The sequence below is a fragment of the Alnus glutinosa genome, chromosome 4 (assembly GCF_958979055.1).
Source record: "Alnus glutinosa chromosome 4, dhAlnGlut1.1, whole genome shotgun sequence".
Lineage (NCBI taxonomy): Eukaryota > Viridiplantae > Streptophyta > Magnoliopsida > Fagales > Betulaceae > Alnus > Alnus glutinosa.
In genome coordinates this window covers 17,955,662-17,972,809 of record NC_084889.1, presented here as the reverse complement: position 1 = coordinate 17,972,809, position 17,148 = coordinate 17,955,662, and the positions used below count along the sequence as shown (strand labels likewise).

The window sequence follows — 17,148 nt, the reverse complement described above, 5'->3', positions numbered from 1 at the left end:
TTGGATTTTTGAATTTCGATACATCTTCTTGTCTTCAGCTCGAGGTCTATTGGAATTTGGAGTCTTGGAGAAACTGAAGAGGCTAGAATTTGTAAAGTTCTAAGGACTAAGAGTCCAAGACTAATAGAGTAATATAGTCTAACTGTCTAAGCGTGAAAAACAAAATCTGAAAAGCCTCAAAGTCTAAAACTATTTAGGCTATTTAACCATTGGATAACTTAGATCTTCATCCCATCACAATTCACAAGAATCACAACCATTTGATTTGTCTTTTAAAGTTAGATTTCTTATCTTTTATTTCCAACGTCGGATCCTTAAGTTTAACCCATCAAGATTCTAAGTTCTAATAATATATATTAACGTGTATAAGATTCTAACTTCTAAATATGTACTTATTATACTTATTACTTATACATTACTAATTTCCTTTATAAATTAACTTGTATATATTCACACACACACACACGAACGAGCCCATCGAGCCGAGTCGAGCTTCCACGAGCTTTGTTTACGAGCCTACTCCGACCCTAGTCGAGTATTGGCATGTTCAGCTCATTTATTAAGTGAGCTTAAAAAAATGTTCATTCTCAGTTTGTTTAATAAAACAAACCGATCCCAAACCTGTTCATGAGTAGCTTTGTTCGCTTACAACTCTATTACAAATACCTTTACAAGAAGAGCGACAATTTTAAGGGGTTAAACGCAATTTCCTCAAACTTATTTTTTTTTACCAGCTCCTTTTTCTTTAACCTTTTTCTCGTTGTGTGCTTTGCTGACATGTACCTAAAAAAAAAAAAAAACACAAAAAAAAAAAAAAAAAACACAGAAGGAGATGATGTATGAAAAATAGTATGTTAGAGATACCTTTACAAGAAGAGTGACAATTTTAAGAACATTCTTAATGAGCTATCTAAATTTTAATTAAAAAATTTATTTTAATTATTTTATTTATGACTTTTTTAAAAAAAATTTACATCAAATTCTCTAAATATTTATCTATTTTAAACATATATTATTTTTTGCTGACCTGGGTGACTTCCGCAGAGGTAACCCATATAATAACAACAGCTATGAGGAACAACCCGGCCCTATATTTCCAGTCATCACGAATCAAACAAAGACCCAGATGCAGAAAAGCTACAAGAATTGCCAGAGATCTGCATGGCGGTGGTCCTCTCACATCTTTGAACCTGCCTTCGACGTTTCACCGTTCACCCACATGTAAAAATGAGATCTTTGAAGGTGGGTCTGAGAGACAGATATTGACAAGCCAAATGAAATGAAAGGGGGGGCGGGGGGGAAAAGTGAAGAAGGGAGGCGAAAACAAACGAAAAATAATAAAATATTAAATAGCTCATAAAATTTATAAGTTAAATTAAGGACATTATAAAATTTTAACTAAAGTTAAAATAGGGAAATTATAAAAAAAGTTTTGAAGTTAGTTGTTTTTGAATTTTCTATTAAATTTTAATGAAAACTTAAAAATAAGGAGTTCGTTAAGTTGCTCCATGGGATTAAACATAATTTTCTCAAACGTATATTTGGTGGGACTAGGGAGACAGACATAGCGATTTAGCGATACATACTACGGGGAAAGAAAAAAAAAAATTGGATCGTTGGAACCTAAACCGCCTTCACGTGGAAAACCGAAGCCCAAGAATCACTCATGAACTCCCTCGTCGACTCAGCATCCATGGCGACGGACTCAGAGGGCTCGTCTTCCCCCCACCCAAACAAGCGCCGCAAAACCCTACCCGCGACCTCCAAATCTAAAATTAAAGACGACCGCAATCACAATCAGCACGAATCCCTAGAGCAGCAACAACGGATGGCCAATTCCCCTTGCATGATCTGCTTATCCGACTGTGGGAAATCAATCAGAGGAAAAATTGATTGCTGCGACCACCACTTCTGCTTTATTTGCATCATGGAGTGGGCCAAGATCGAGTCCCGGTGCCCCGCATGCAAGCGCAGGTTCAGCACCATTCGTAGGCCGTTCAAGGACGTTGTCTTTGCCCCTGAACGCGTCGTCAGGGTCCCAGTTCGCGACCAGGTGAGGGCGATTTCGGTATCGATTAATGTTTTTCTGACATGGGTTTTGAGTTTTGTGAAGTGGGGTGCATTTAATTTTGTGTCCTTTGGAAGCTAATTTGGTAATTTCGGTGGATTTGATCTTAATTTTGTGCTTGGTTTTATTTGTGAGATTTGATATGTTTTTGCTTTAATTTATTTAGCTTCTAAACACCTTTATTTTTTTTTTTTATTGTAACTGCTTTATTTTGCTCTTTATATTGGATTTGTTGAGCCTTTTGGCTTGTAAGATGTTGCAGAGTGATTTGGCATGATAGGTTGAATTGAATGTACTTGGCATATCTTTGGTGTGGTATTTCATATCTGCTTTTCAGTTTGCTGCGGAAATTGTGGTTATGTTGGTTTAATTTACTTCTATGGAATTGCGTGTATTCGGCTTTTAACATGGTAATATACATGTTCATCCAAAAAAAAAAGATGGCAATATACTTTTTGATAAGTTAGTTAATAATCTACTAATTATAACTTGTTCAAAAAGTACACTTTAGGGAAGAAAAAAAAAAAGAAAAAGAAAAGAAAAGAAAAGGAAGATACTCTAATTGCTCGTCATTGAAACTCATTCCGTTTATTTATTTTTTAATTGAGTTTTTACCATGTGTTTTCTTTTTCTCATCCTAATGCTTCTAGTGAACTTTATTACAATCCTAGTTCATGAAAAGACCTCAGGGCATGTTTGTCGAATAAGAACCAATTTAAGGGGACTTGAAAAGCCAACAAAGAATACTCTCTCTCTCTCTTTTAGGTTAATATTCCTTTAGTGATATATGAACACTTAAAACACTTGAAACCAGTTAAGGTTAGCTTTATTGATTAATTGCTTATTATTTATGCAGAGAATTGGCTAAACTTCTTTTAATTTTGATACCGATACCCATAATTATGATATAGATAAATGTTAAGTGTACCATATAACTAAATCTCTATATTATATATGTAATAATGTGATTGTATCATACTTCCTACTTATCAAAAAAAAAATTGTATCATACTTCCTAAAACTTGATGCCGGGGTGCACTTGATTGGAACCTAATTGGTTTGGGAGGCCTATCATCTCAAGACTCATTTCTAAATTTTAAGAACTCTATCACAAGTGAGCCCTTTGTTTTCTTTGATCTTGAGTGAGGTTGTGCCAACTGTTCTAGTGTTCTGCATGGTAAATTGCAGGATTACTTCTTCCTTTTTTATTCAGGTATAAATATAATTTACCTCAACTCCAATGTCATAAACCAACTTATGCTTCTTTTGCAGATTCACACTTGTCATGCAAATACAACTGCTGGGCCTTTTGATCCTTTTTCAGAAGTTCAGTGTAGTGTGTGTCATCAAATGACAGATGAGAGTCTTTTGTTACTTTGTGATCTTTGTGATTCAGCTTCTCACACATACTGTATTGGCCTGGGTTTTACTGTACCTGAAGGTGATTGGTTTTGCCATGACTGTACTGTCTGTAGAACTGAACATATGGATAGAGAAATGTATTCTGATAGGGACAATGAAAATGTAACACCAACCACTGAAGAACATCTTACCATCTTTGATATTGTACAAAAATCAAATAGCCCTATGGCTGACAGAAAATCTAGAGCAATCTCTTCAAATCCAAACCAGTTGTCACCTCCTGTTGCCCCTGATGTGGAAAACAGTGTTCCAGAGGAAGTAAATGTGCCTGGTGCAAGAATGCTTCGTAATGTTGTTGAAAGAGCAACTGAATCGGGTACAAGAACATTGCAACGTTGTCGCGATGTGCGCAGTCATATTCAGGCACTTCGTGAAAACTGGAATGCCTTCCGTAATGGGTCACAAAGCTTCTCTTCTGGTTCATTTAAATCTGGCAGCCAAAAAGGCCAACGGAACATAAGTGCAGTATTGCATGATAGATCAGGTCAACAACATTCCTTATCGTCCACAAGTTGTCAGAACTTAACAGCTGAAGATGCTCTTGGTGGAAGTTCTGTGCACAACAGAGGCTCATATGATATTGATAAGGCATGGAAAATGATGATTAAGGCAAAGTCAATAGAGAGTGCTCATGAAAGAACCAGCTTTAGTAATCAGGTTTCAAAACTTCCTTTGAAGACAGGAAAAGCTTCAAAAGATGCAACCGGTACAGTGAAAAATCAACAATTTGGAGCCAAGGGTCTGGGAAGAACTGCAATGGAGAAGCAATATGAATGTTGTTCTCTTAAGAGTGAAATAGGAAGGTGTCGATCTCCTATGTTGGAAAAACAAAAGAAGAGTAGTGTTAGTACTAAGGGGAGTGTAGAATCTAGTGAGTGTCTCACAACTACTCATTCATCAGGATCATCTTCATTTTCTAGGAACAGATGGCCTAGTATTCAAAGTGATGTTTGTCATCAAAATAGTTATAGGCTGTTACAGAAACATGTAAAGGGAGCCTCATCAAACGTCACTGACGAGCACAATGGATCTGCTTCTTTGATGAAATTGGTTGGGTCAATACCAGGAGCTTTTAATTCATTTTATGCCAAAGCAGAGCTCAGAACATCTCCTCCTGGGAAGGTTGATTTTTCTAAGGAAACGGTTAGATTGGGGAAGGGTGGCACTAAAGGCAATGCTAGAGAAGATGATGAAGCCAAAAGTGAGATCCAATCTCTTGTCAAGCTGAACTTGAAGCTCCTAAGCAGAGACAAAAAGTTAGGTTTGATCCATCTTTGAACCTAGTTTTCTATTCCCTATATTTAATTGTACTGTATATTCATTAACAGTCATTATTAGGTTATCCTGATGCAATTTAAATATTAGTATGTGCTAAATGAAGTGTAGCTTTCTTTTTATTGCATCCAAATCTTTTTACAGATGAATTGTATTGTATTTATGATGTAAATATACTTAATCTTCCTACCCTTTCAGCACAGGCTCCCTAACCAACTTAGTGCCTGTGCCTACAGGTATGAATTATAAGGAAAAAAATCTAGAGGAAGTTAACTTCATAGTTCAATTATGTTGTTTCCTCAAAGAGGGTGACAAATGCACAAAATATTTTCATCAGGTAGCCAACTCGAATAGGAGTTTCAATTCCATAGAATCGCTCACTGTAAACGACTCAGTTTCTTCTGATCAACCGGTTATTAGGGATTATGCTGCTCAGTTCTATGAGACCTTATTTGCAGAACCGTATAGTTGGCGGCCTAGGCTAGATAACCTTGCTTTCGACCCTTTGGATTCGGTGGAGGCCTCTTCGTTAGAACTTCCTTTTGAGGAGAGGTAGGTTTTAGAGGTGGTAAAAGATATGAACAGCAATAAGGCTCCAAGTTCTGATGGTTTCTCCATAGTAGGGGTGTAAACGAGCTGAGTTACTCGTGAGCTTACTCGAGATCGGCTCGAATAAACTCGACTCGTGCTCGAATCGATTATTAAATGAGCTACTCGTGAACACGAAAATCAAACTCAATTATTAAATTATGCAAACTCGTATAAACTCGACTCGACTCGACTAAAGCTCGTGAACCCGCTCGTATAAGGATCGACTCGTTTATTAAGGCTCGACTCGTATATATATATAACCAATTTTATAATATAGTATATTAATAAATAATATACTATATGTAAGCATAAATTAAGTAATAAATAACAATAGTTATTAGTTAGTAAATATTAATTGGTTATAGGTATATAAAATAATAAAAGTGAATAATATCAATAATTAATTATTAGTCATATGATATAATGACAATCTGTATACTTAATCATATAATAATATAATGTTGTGAGATATGACATGTAAATATAAAATGCAATCACTTTATTATATGTTATGAGTTTATCATTAAATACTTAATAATCATTATATCACGTGATCTAAGATCTAAGATTTAAGATCATACGAGTTGTTAAATCATGTTAATACGTTAAATATGCTATCATATGATAATACTTAGATCGTATGATCATATAATAATAGTATTATTAGTAAGTAGTTATGAATTATGATTTATGACTCATAAATTCGTAATGATCAATTTGACCATATTTAATTACTTATTATAGATTCATAGATAATTGTAATTCAGATTCTAGACTCATTGGCAATTGCCTTATTGTTTGCTTTATTGCATAATCCTAATACGTGCAAGTGCACATTATTTTGAAATTTTGTGGTTTAATTTTTAATTTTTAATTTTTTTATTTTGCTAAAGTCAATAATTTAAATTATGATGCGGGCCGAGCTCGAGCCGAGTACTCGAGCTCGGGATCGACCAAAATGGCCGAGCTCGAGCTCGAGCTCGGACAATTGTTTTTCTTACGCGAGCCGAGCTCGCACAAGATTTTTCAGCTCGTGTCGAGCTCGAGCTCGAGCTCGAGCTTTACTATTTGTTAAACGAGCCGAGCCCGAACAGGCAATACCCGCTCAAGACCGGCTCGTTTACACCCCTACTCCATAGCTTTCTTCCAAGACTGCTAGGATGTGATTAAGACTATATCATGGGGGTTTTCCAAGACTTTCATGCTCATAGTAAATTTCTTAAAAGCATTAGTGCCACTTTCATTGCTCTAGTCCTGAAGAAGCCTGGGGCGATGGATCTTAAAGATTTCCCGGCTATTAATCTTGTGAGTGGAGTTTACAAGATCATTGTCGAAGTTCTTGCGAATAGATATAGAAGGGTTGTGGAGAAGGTTATCTCGAAACCTCATAATACTTTTGTGAAAGGTGGGCATATCCTTGATTTAGTTTTTATAGCAAATGAGTGTTTGGACAGTCAAATCAAATCAGGTGAACCAGGGGGTGTTTTGCAAGCTGGATATTGAGAAGGCATATGATCATGTTGACCAGGACTTCTTATTGTATATGTTGAGAAGATATGGTTTTGAGGAGAAATGGTGTTCTTGGATAGCGCATTGCGTTTCTTCGGTGCACTTCTCCGTTTTGGTGAATGCACTCCTTCTAGTTTCTTTAGTAGCTCTCAAGGGTTGAGGCAAAGTGATTCTCTGTCTCCTCTTCTGTTTATTATCGTTATGGAGGTTCTAAGTAAAATGCTCACCACTACTATTGACAGAGTTTCATTTCAGGCTTCTCTGTGGGATCTAGGCGCTCTAAGGTGGTAAATATTTTACACATTTTGTTCGTGGACGATTCTTTAGTCTTTTGTGGGGCTAATCCTGACCAACTTCGCTACTTGCGTGTGTTATTCTTGTACTTTGAAGTTGTCTCGGGCTTAAAGGTTAATTTGGCTGAGTTTGTTTTGGTTCTAGTGGGTTGTGTGGGTAATGTGGATAGACTAGCTGACATCTTGGGTTATGGGGTTTCCGCTTTACCCTTAAAGTACCCTGGTCTTCTGCTAGGTGCCTATTTTAAGGCCAAGTCTATTTAGGATGGTGTTGTTGAAAAGATTGAGTGGCGGTTAGCTAGCTTAAAGCAGATGTATCTGTCTAAGGGTGGTAAGGTTTACCTTCTAAAGAGTACTCTTTCCAATCTTCCTATATATTTTTTGTCTATTTTCCCCATTCCTGCTAGTGTGGCAAATCATATAGAGAAGCTCCATCGAGATATTTTATGGGGAGGGTTAGGTGATGATTTCAAATATCACCTGGTTAGTTGGTCCAAGCTTTGCTCCTCTATTTTTGAAGGAGGCTTGGGAATTCAGAATTTGAGGATCTTCAATAGGGCCCTTTTAGGGAAGTGGTTGTGGCTTATGTGCATGAGAGAGGCATAGTGGAAAATTATTGTGGATGCTAAATTTGGTAGTGCATGGGGTGGGTGGTGCTCGATTGATCCCCCTGGGTCTCACGGGGTGGGGCTATGGAAGAATATAATGAAGGGGTGGAGTTTGTTTTGTAGCCACACCAGATTTGAGCTAGGAGACGAGTCCAAGATCAGATTTTGGGATGATGTGTAGTGCAGAGAGATGACCCTTAAGGATGCCTTCCCAGTTTCATAATTGCTCGTGATAAGGATGCACTTGTTGCAGCTCTCTTGGACTCTGCTAGTGGTTCCCTTTAGTGGGATGTTATCTTTATTCGAACGGCTCACGACTGGGAGGTGAAAATCTTGGCTTCCTTTTTCACTTTGTTGTATTCCTTTAGAGTGAGAAGGGAAGGGGAAGACAAGTTTTGGTGGGCCCCCTCTCACATAGGTATGTTTGATGTTAGATCCTTCTATAAGGTCTATACTTGTAAAGATGAAGCCCCTTTCCCTTGGAAGAGCATTTGGCAGACCAAGGTCCCTTTGAAGTGGCTTTTTTTTCGCTTAGTCGGCGGCTTTAGAGAAGATTCTTTCTATAGATAATCTTAGAAAGAGGCATGTTATCATGATTGATAGGTGTTGTACGTGCAAAAAGAATGGGGAGTCTGCGGACCATGTTCTTCTCCCTTGTGAGGTTGCCTGTGCCTTATGGAATGTTATCGGCAGCCTCTTCAGGTTGTCTTGGGTTATACCTCTTTGGGTGTTGATTTATTTGCTTGCCGGTGGACGGGTAGGCACTCGAAGTGCTGTTGTGTGGAATATAGTTCATTTTTGCCTTTTATGGTGCTTGTGGAGGGAGCGAAATGATAGAAATTTTGAGGACCAAGAAAGGACGATAGAGCTGCTCAAAACTTTATTCCTTTATTCTTTTTTTTTTTTTTTTGGACTGCTGTGTTTTTAGCTCCCTTAGTGATTTAGCTTTAATGATTTCCTTATTCTTTTTTCTTTTTCTTCTTAGCCGCTTCTCTTGTGTACTCCATGTGTATTTAAGTACGATTTGCGCTTTTAATGATTAATCACTTATAAACAAAAAAAAAAAAATGATGTTTCCTTTACAATCCTGATTGTAAAATAAAGTAATGGCCTTTCAGTACTCGCCTCTTTGTATGATGTTGGTTTTGTTGGGTTTGAAGCACTTGTATTCAGATTTACTTGAAATGTTGTTTATGCAGGAAACGATGCTTTCAAGGAAATTGCAAGGCTTGCCACTCATACCATCCTGGCCGCATGTGGTTTAGAGCACCGGAAGCTTGGTGTTCACTCCTTCCCGGGCTCAGTGTGCAGCCACACTGAACATATTCAGCAGCTCCACAAGTCCACTCTGCTACCCAATTCTTGCCGAGAATGCTTTTGTAGATTTGTAAAGGATGTTGTTAACTCCGTTATGTTTGAGAAAGTAGGTTGTGTTAACTCAACAAGTTAAGGTCTCTTCTATGGGGTTAATGCTGCCCAGCTGCTCTTTTATTTTTCAACCCTTTCTAGGGACATTCGAGCTTTTCTCGAGTCATCACAAAGATTTATTTCCCTCTATTGTGGAAAGTATATGTCATATTTACTTACTATTTTATTCGTTTTGGGATGTGTTGTATAAATTGATTCAAGCCCACTTGTTCTTAAACTAGTTTTTTTTATTTTTTATTTTTAAAAAAAATAATAATAATAATAATAATAATAATAATAATAATAAATAAATAATTTGTTTGATTATCAGTTATTCAGCACATGGGAGGCAAGACTATCCTTTCCTTCTGCAACCCCCCACCCCCCCTCAATTTGAGAAGTTATACTAGAGCATTTTCCTCCATAACTTTGAGAAATGAACAAACGAATATGCGGCTTAGAAAATTCAAGAACCATCTTAATACAAGTAATAATTATAGTTAATGGTGTCAGAGCCATCTCAATACACTGAAATACAAATATTCATTTCAAATTTCTATTTTCTAATTATTTTATTATGGTATCATAGTTAAAGGTTATAAGAAAAGAATGCAGCAACATTGATAAAGATAGACGTAGAAGGCACCAATTCATGATGAAGCAGTCCATCTTCAGATATTCTCAATTAAGGGTTGAACTTATGTTTAGCATGCATTGGACAATTAATACTGGTTTTTATATTTTTGTATGTGTGAAATCTCTAGTTTCTTTCTAACAGAAAGATTTACAAGGATTGGGCCAGATTTCTGTTGATATCCAGTCGGACCCCTTTCAAAAACGGCTTTAGCGGCCCATCCAACTTTTTGGTCATTTTAGAATTGGACGTTAGGCATCTCTCTCGAGTCTCCACTCTCCAGGAAAGAACATCGATCCAACTTGGAACCACATCGCGTGGCGAATGGACGAGGTGGTCCTGACCAATGAGGACTAGGGACCTTCAAGTTCAATATACTAAAAAGGGCTCTAAAAGTTGAAACCTAGTCCATACGGAACGGGGAACTTCTTTCCGAATCTGGGCTGCCACAGTAGATTGAGACACCTGTCCCGCCACAGTGGGTCCACGTTTCAACTGCTAGGACCACCCAAAAGCGCACGTGAGTCTGCCACGCCAGCAGAAGTCCCTTTCCCTTTCAGATTTTAATGACCCATCAACGACAGGTCACTTGCGCACATGCACCTCCACTATTTGACTCTCATCCTGTTTTTCAAATGTATACTTAAGTAGGAATAATTGTACTATTAATTTATGTGATAAATCATAATTATTTTTTATTTTTTACAGTTTCAAAAATTTTTAAGAGGTCCTTGTGGTAAACAATAATTATAAATCGATCTCTGGCGTTAAATTTCGTTAAATTTTTTGACAAATTCTGTTAAATGTCACGTCAAACAAATAAAAATGCGACATGTGTCCAACTTTATAAAAAAAATTATTAAAAAATTAATAAATATAGTTATTTTTTTAAAAAAAATTAAATTTAAATTTTTTTTTAAAAAAAAAAAAAAAAAAAAGTAAGGGGTGGCTGGGCCACCCCCATCCATTGGGATTGGCCGCACGCCACCCTTGGATCTACTAGGGGGTGGCCCGATCGCCACCCCCGGCCACCGCTAGGGGTGGCCGAGGCCTCCCCAAAGGCTGGGGGTGGCCATCGAGCCACCCCTAGTAGATCCAGGGGTGGCCCAAAGGCCACCCCAAGGCCATTGGGGGTGGCTGCGCGCCACCCCCGGCCACTGGGGGTGGTGGGCAGCCACCCCTTGCTCTTTTGTTTTTTGTTTTTTTGAATTTTAATTTTTTTAAAAAAAATAATTTTTTTTATTAAGATAGACACGTGTTGTATTCTTATTGGTTTGACGTGACATTTAACAGAATCTATCAAAAAATTTAACGAAATTTGACGCCAGGGATCGATTTGTAATTATTACTTACTACAAAGATCTCCCATGAACTTTTTAAACCATAGGAAGTGAAAAATAATTATGACATATCATAGGGGCCAATAATGCAATTATCCCTAATAAGTAAATAAATATATGTTTTACTCGCAAGTACACAAAATTAAAACAATAGTATAGAAAGTAAGTACGAGATTATTTTCACAAGAATTGGTAAATTATGTTTAGGATTAAATACATTTTTGGTACTTGTAGTTTGAAAACTTTATTTTTTGGTATCTCAGTTTCAATTTGTTTCACAGATAGTACCTAAGTTTTGAAAAAAGATGAATTTGGTACTTCTGTCTATTTTTCCATCCAAAACTTAACGGACTGCCACATGTATACTCTAAGGTGTTGACATGTGGCACAATCTAAAAAAAATTAAAATGTTTAAAAATTAAAATTAAAAAAAAAAAACTTAAAAAAAATAAAATTATTAAAAACTTTTTTTTAAAAAAAATTGAAGGAAAAAAAAAAAAAAAAAAAAAAGATGGATGGCTTTTGGGCCAAATGGGGGTGGTTGTCCACCCCATTTTGGCTAAGGGGAAAGCTCAGCTACCCCCAATGGCTAAAGAAAAAAAAAACATAATTGAAAACAACAAATAAAAAAATAGGGTTCCGATATTCACCATTAATCATACTCTTTTTAGGAAACGATATGCACAATGCTACAAACATATTACGATACTTAATGCTTGCCAGCCACAAGGGCATGACATTTTTACTTCTAAAGTTATTGATCTCCCTAATCAGTGAGTTAGGTATGACATCTATTCTAACTCTTTTCATTCTCGATGGATTTAGCATGACATCTACTAATTTGTTATTCAAGAAAACATAAAACTATGAAAATCGGCAAATACACTCAGGCTGAAACATGACATTTATTCCAGTTGTTTTCATGTTGATTAATCTAAGAACCTGTGATGAGGTTCTTTCGTTACTCTATTATGCCTAGGACTCAGCCATTCAAATTGACATAAATAACAAATTCATACTACATGCATATGATGATCAAGTATAAATATGCGAGAAATTAAAAAAAAAAAAAAAAAAAAAAAAAAAACTAGAAATAATGAATTAAGAATCACAAATAGTTGTAGAAAGGCAAACCAAAACCTTAAAGAAATATAATTAGGGCTTCAACCAAGCCCCAACAAGAATAATTAACTATAACTAATTCAGACTAAAAGTATATATATACAGAAAATAAAGAGAGGAAGAAAGAAAAAACAAAAGCCTTATTGATCTAGCCTCTCATTCCTCTGTCAAAGTTTGTGTTTGTTTTGGAGGACTTAAGGGAGTATTTATAGAGTTTATGAATGATCCTAGATGATTTTCTGTAGCTTACAAGTCCAAAATCGAGTTGAAGTTGGATTAGCATCTTTCTAAAAATGAACAAGTCTGCCAACTTACAAGTCCTAAATCGATTTGGAATTGGTTTAAGATCTTTCCAAGAAAAATAGGTTTGCCGACTTCTCTTTTCTGCAGTAAACAAATCCAAAATTGATTTGGAGTTAGATCTTTTCAAAAAAGCAGATCTGCCACGTGGACCACAAACAGCCTGACCGTTGTCTACTAAAACTACTATAACTTTCTTTAGAAAAATTAGTTTGTGAGCCGTATAATTCTCCAAAAAACAAACATTTGGATCTCTTCAAGCATATATGGCTCATCTCCCAGTTATTTCTGAATTAATACAATTTAATCTGCAAAGATTTTTTTTTAATTTTTAATTAAGCATAGGACACGTGTCAGCTTCTTAAAAGTGTTGATGTAAACTTTTGTCAATTTTTGGATGAAAGTTGGACAGAAGTACCATATCCGTTTTTAGCCATAAATGAGGTACCATCTATGATACGAAATGAACTACAGGAGACAAAAAATAAAGTCTTTAGACCTTAGGGGGCAAAAACGTATTTAACCATTCTTTTAAAGGCTTTGGTTTGTATTTGAGTAAGGGTGCATTTGTGACTGAGATTTCGTTGACAAAAAGTATGATTTTAAACTAAATTGCAGAAAATGAATTGTTTGGGAATTGAGTTTTTTTAAAAAATTGTAATTTAAAAACGCAGAAAAATGCTTTTTCAAATCGCAAGTAAATGAGTGATTTTCTAAAAACGAATAATTTTAAAGGCTAAGCTGCGTAAAGGCCAAACTGTGATTTTGCTAAACACTTAACTGCATTTTTAAAAATTACTTTTTAAAATCGCAAACTCAAATGAGCCATAGGAGTTAATATCAAGACACTAGTTTTCAGTTCAGATTAATGGTTCACTTTCCATTGCATTTTATTCTGATGTATGTTGTTATAGTTCACTTCTAATTAATTAAATGGGGGCGCAAAGAGTAACACTTCGAATTAATTACAATAGTTAATTAATTAATTTTGAAAGCATTAGACATGCAAGAACAATCTCTTAATGGTTTGTTTATTAAAAATAGTGCAGACTCAAGATAGGCCCTTCGTTTACTGGCCCGTTGACACACACTTAGAAAACATCTTTTTGTATGATGGTTTCTTTATTAAAAGTAATCCAAACTCCAAATAGGCTCTTCTTTTACTAGTCCATTGACACGCGCTTGGAAAGTATCAAGATCATTTTCAGTTGCTTTTAATCGAAGAGGAGTCAGTTCTTGTGTATATAAAGTAAAATTGTAATTTTATATAATGTAAAATTACAATTTTATCATTGTGTATAAATAACTGGCTCCTTTGTCGTTGAAAGCAACCGGAGAGGTTGCTGATCCGCCTGGGAAACATCCTTTCATATTGGACTCGTTTTTGTTCTTTAAGCAAATCTGACCCTGTTCATGAGTCCCAAAAAATCAGCCATTAATAAAATATTAATTGAAATATAAACTAAGAGTACAAAAATTCCTTGAACAATCAAATGGTTATAGAATACAATAGAATGATTTTGCTCGTTAAAGCCCTCTTAAAAAAAAAAAAAAATTACAGTTTATTCCAGTAAAAAAAAAAAAGCCCATTGAATTTGGATGCATGTGAAGTTTGATTCATGGATATGGTACTGTTTTGGGGATCCGCCCGAAGTCCCGCAGCATAATGCTTAAACGCCTAAGACCGATGATGTCGCTAGGGCTGTCAAAACAGGTTGACACGACTCGTTTGACTCGATACGTTTGACCCGCCAACACGTTAAGGCTCAACTCTGACAAGACCCGTTTGGATAAAATGGTCAAATTTTAAACCTTAACACGATCCTGCTAAATAACGGGTTGACCCGACCCATTTATTAATAAAGTTTATAAAAATAAAAATAAAAACACAAATTTAAACTAAAAAAAAAATAAAAAATCATATTATTTGAATAATCATATTATTTCACAGTTGAAATATAAAATAAAGGAAAAAAAAAAAACTCCGCTAATTTTTTTTAGTCTTTGCCTTTTTTGTTCAAGTTCTAACTAAATACAAGAAAAAGACTAGTTTTGTTTTTTGTGAGATTTTTTTTGTAGTTTAGTTTTTACTCTTTAGATAGTAAGAGAAAAAGAGAGGTAACATGATTGTTTATATTTAATTTTTAATGTTGAATTTTTTTTTTTAAGTATACGGGTCAAACGGGTTGACCCACGGGTCAAGCAGGTTGATCATGTAACGACCATTTTATTAAATGGATCTAACGGGTCAATCATTTTATGACCCAAACCTTTTAAATTTAATTCTAACCCTTTAACTTTGTGTTGAATTTATGTTAAATTCATGAATCATGTCAAAAATTGACAGCTCTAAATATCGCTCTCGGTTTGGCTCGCTCATCCTCGTGCCGTTATGCGAAAAATAACAAGGAGATTTTAGTCTTCACTCGAATTCATTTGGAAGCATTATCAACGGACTCGCACGCCAGCAAACGGCAAAGCGTTAACTAACGACGTTAACATTAAACGGAACATAAAATAGAGGAAAGAGTTGAAAGCGTAGTGAAAGAGTGGGGGGGTCCCCACCGCACGCGAGCCGGCAGGCTGTGTGGCAGATGAACGGTAGGGGATGGGCACACGTGAGTGCTGCCCCCTCACGTGCCCTGCGTACTACGTCCACGGGCCACGTATTTTAAAAACCAATCTCTCTCTCACTCATGGGAAGGGGGTCCCCGTCACGTCATTATGTCATGGACGTTTGCATATCACATGGCCACCACCTCCCAAGTGAAGGGCTCTCTCTCATCTCGTGTACTTTTTTTTTTTTTTTTTTTTTTTTTTTTTTTTAAAAAAAAATTTTAAAAAAGTTCATTTGACAATTGGATTTGCATCCTTCTTAAGCTATTCTATATATATATATATATATTTTAAATTATTTGACAGAAATGCCATCAATTACCAATATCTGGAAAAACAATTGTTTTTTCTTCTAATTCTGTATATTGTTGGACAAAGAAAAAATTTTAAATAATTATTTTTATTATACGTTTTGGACTAATTAGAAAACATCTTTTCGTGAAAAAAACTATCCTCTTTAATTTGAACTTAAATAAAGCATATAAAGAAGTATTATTTTTCAAGGGTAAATAATATTTTAAGAGATTTTTTATAATATATAATTTTCACAGTAGAAGCTAGTTTTTTAAGAAAATAAATTCCATAAATACAATATTGATAATGTATTGTCACATCCCCATCTGTCCCTTTCCTAAGGTCGAATTGATGAAATTTAGTGAAGAATACCAACCCCGCACCAAAAAAACAAAAAAATATCACCCTTAGAAAGGCGAGGTGTTGCAACTGGCGGGGGCCACCAACATCACGACGTGAGTTGGCCACGTGATTCGGGAGCGTGACGAAGTGGTAGGCAGACATTTTTAATCACGTGATACGGTGCGGATTCCGCGGAGCGACTGCCACGTGTCTTGTTTGCTAAAGGACGAAATGGATAATAATAATAATAATTACTTATTATTAGTGCGCGTCTTTATTAGATTAATAATAAGTATTATCCAATGACACGCAAAAATAGGATTAGTTAACTGATCCCTAAACGGATTCCTTTAGGAAGGGAATGTCCATGTTTACAGGGGGGAAAAACTAAAACTACTACCCCCATTCCATTATTATGATTAAAGACATCCAAGCGTACTGTTTGGTCCGCTATTTCCGCGCTCGCTTTTTCCCTTCTTCATAAAAGAAGTAACTTTTGCATTGTCGTCCTGAATCGACCAACAAAGCACCACTACTGACTATTCCCAGCTCTTTTCTTTTCTCAATATAATTAAATTTATGATATGATAAGTTCACGATTTGTATATAATTTTTGTATAATTCTAATAATTTTTTTTTTAAACTAATTATTAGATCTCTTTTTTTACACGTGTTCTACATATTCAATGATTAATTTTAAAAAAATAATTATATAAAAGTTATAAATCTCGTTAAATTAAGACACAAGAAACAAGAATTAACAAGGAAAAGAGCATGTGGTGATCCATGAGTGGATAAACCCACAAACCAGTAACGTAATTTTTGAAAAAAGGCAAAGACTTTTGAGCAAGCTAGGCATGTGTTTAATTAATCCCCAAACATATATGAGTTGGCCTATTGTCAAGCTGTCCCACTTAATTCAGACGTGAGACTTGCGCAACCTATTTCAATCATGTCTTCAATTCAACAGTTTTGAGAGTCCTGAGATAGAAGGAACAGATAATTGGTTCATCGTACTTGGAACCATGCTAGATCCACACTAACCTTAGCTCTTGCCCATTTTTTTTTTTTTAAAAAAAAAAAAAAAAAAAAAAAAGGCTTAGTGTTTTTTATATGTTGAAAAAGATATCAACAATCAAACACGAACTGATCGAACAACTTAGAAAAGAAAATTAAAATTAATTTGAAAAGCAATATATGCTACCTGTGTGCATGAACCTAGCGTGCTGTCCGTGTATATTTACCGGAATCTTTTATTACTTTATTGTATAAGTTGTTTTTTAATTTGTATGTAGGAGTAGGGCTAGCTACAAATGTACTAGTATAC

At 35.5% G+C, this 17,148-nt stretch overlaps 1 protein-coding gene across 2 annotated transcripts; it reads left to right on the top strand.

Moving 5' to 3' along the window:
• Positions 1–1,508: 1,508 nt before the first annotated feature.
• LOC133865980 (uncharacterized) lies at positions 1,509–9,399 on the top strand. Of its 2 annotated transcripts, none has more exons than XM_062302524.1 (3): positions 1,509–2,053; positions 3,341–4,746; positions 8,966–9,399. In XM_062302524.1, the coding sequence occupies exons 1-3, from the start codon at positions 1,667–1,669 to the stop codon at positions 9,084–9,086; spliced, it is 1,914 nt and encodes a 637-aa protein (XP_062158508.1). In that variant the 5' UTR covers positions 1,509–1,666; the 3' UTR covers positions 9,087–9,399. The 2 variants fall into 2 exon arrangements, with proteins under 2 accessions (XP_062158508.1, XP_062158507.1); XM_062302523.1 differs by having other exon boundaries at positions 3,341–4,751.
• The last annotated feature ends 7,749 nt before the right edge of the window (positions 9,400–17,148 follow it).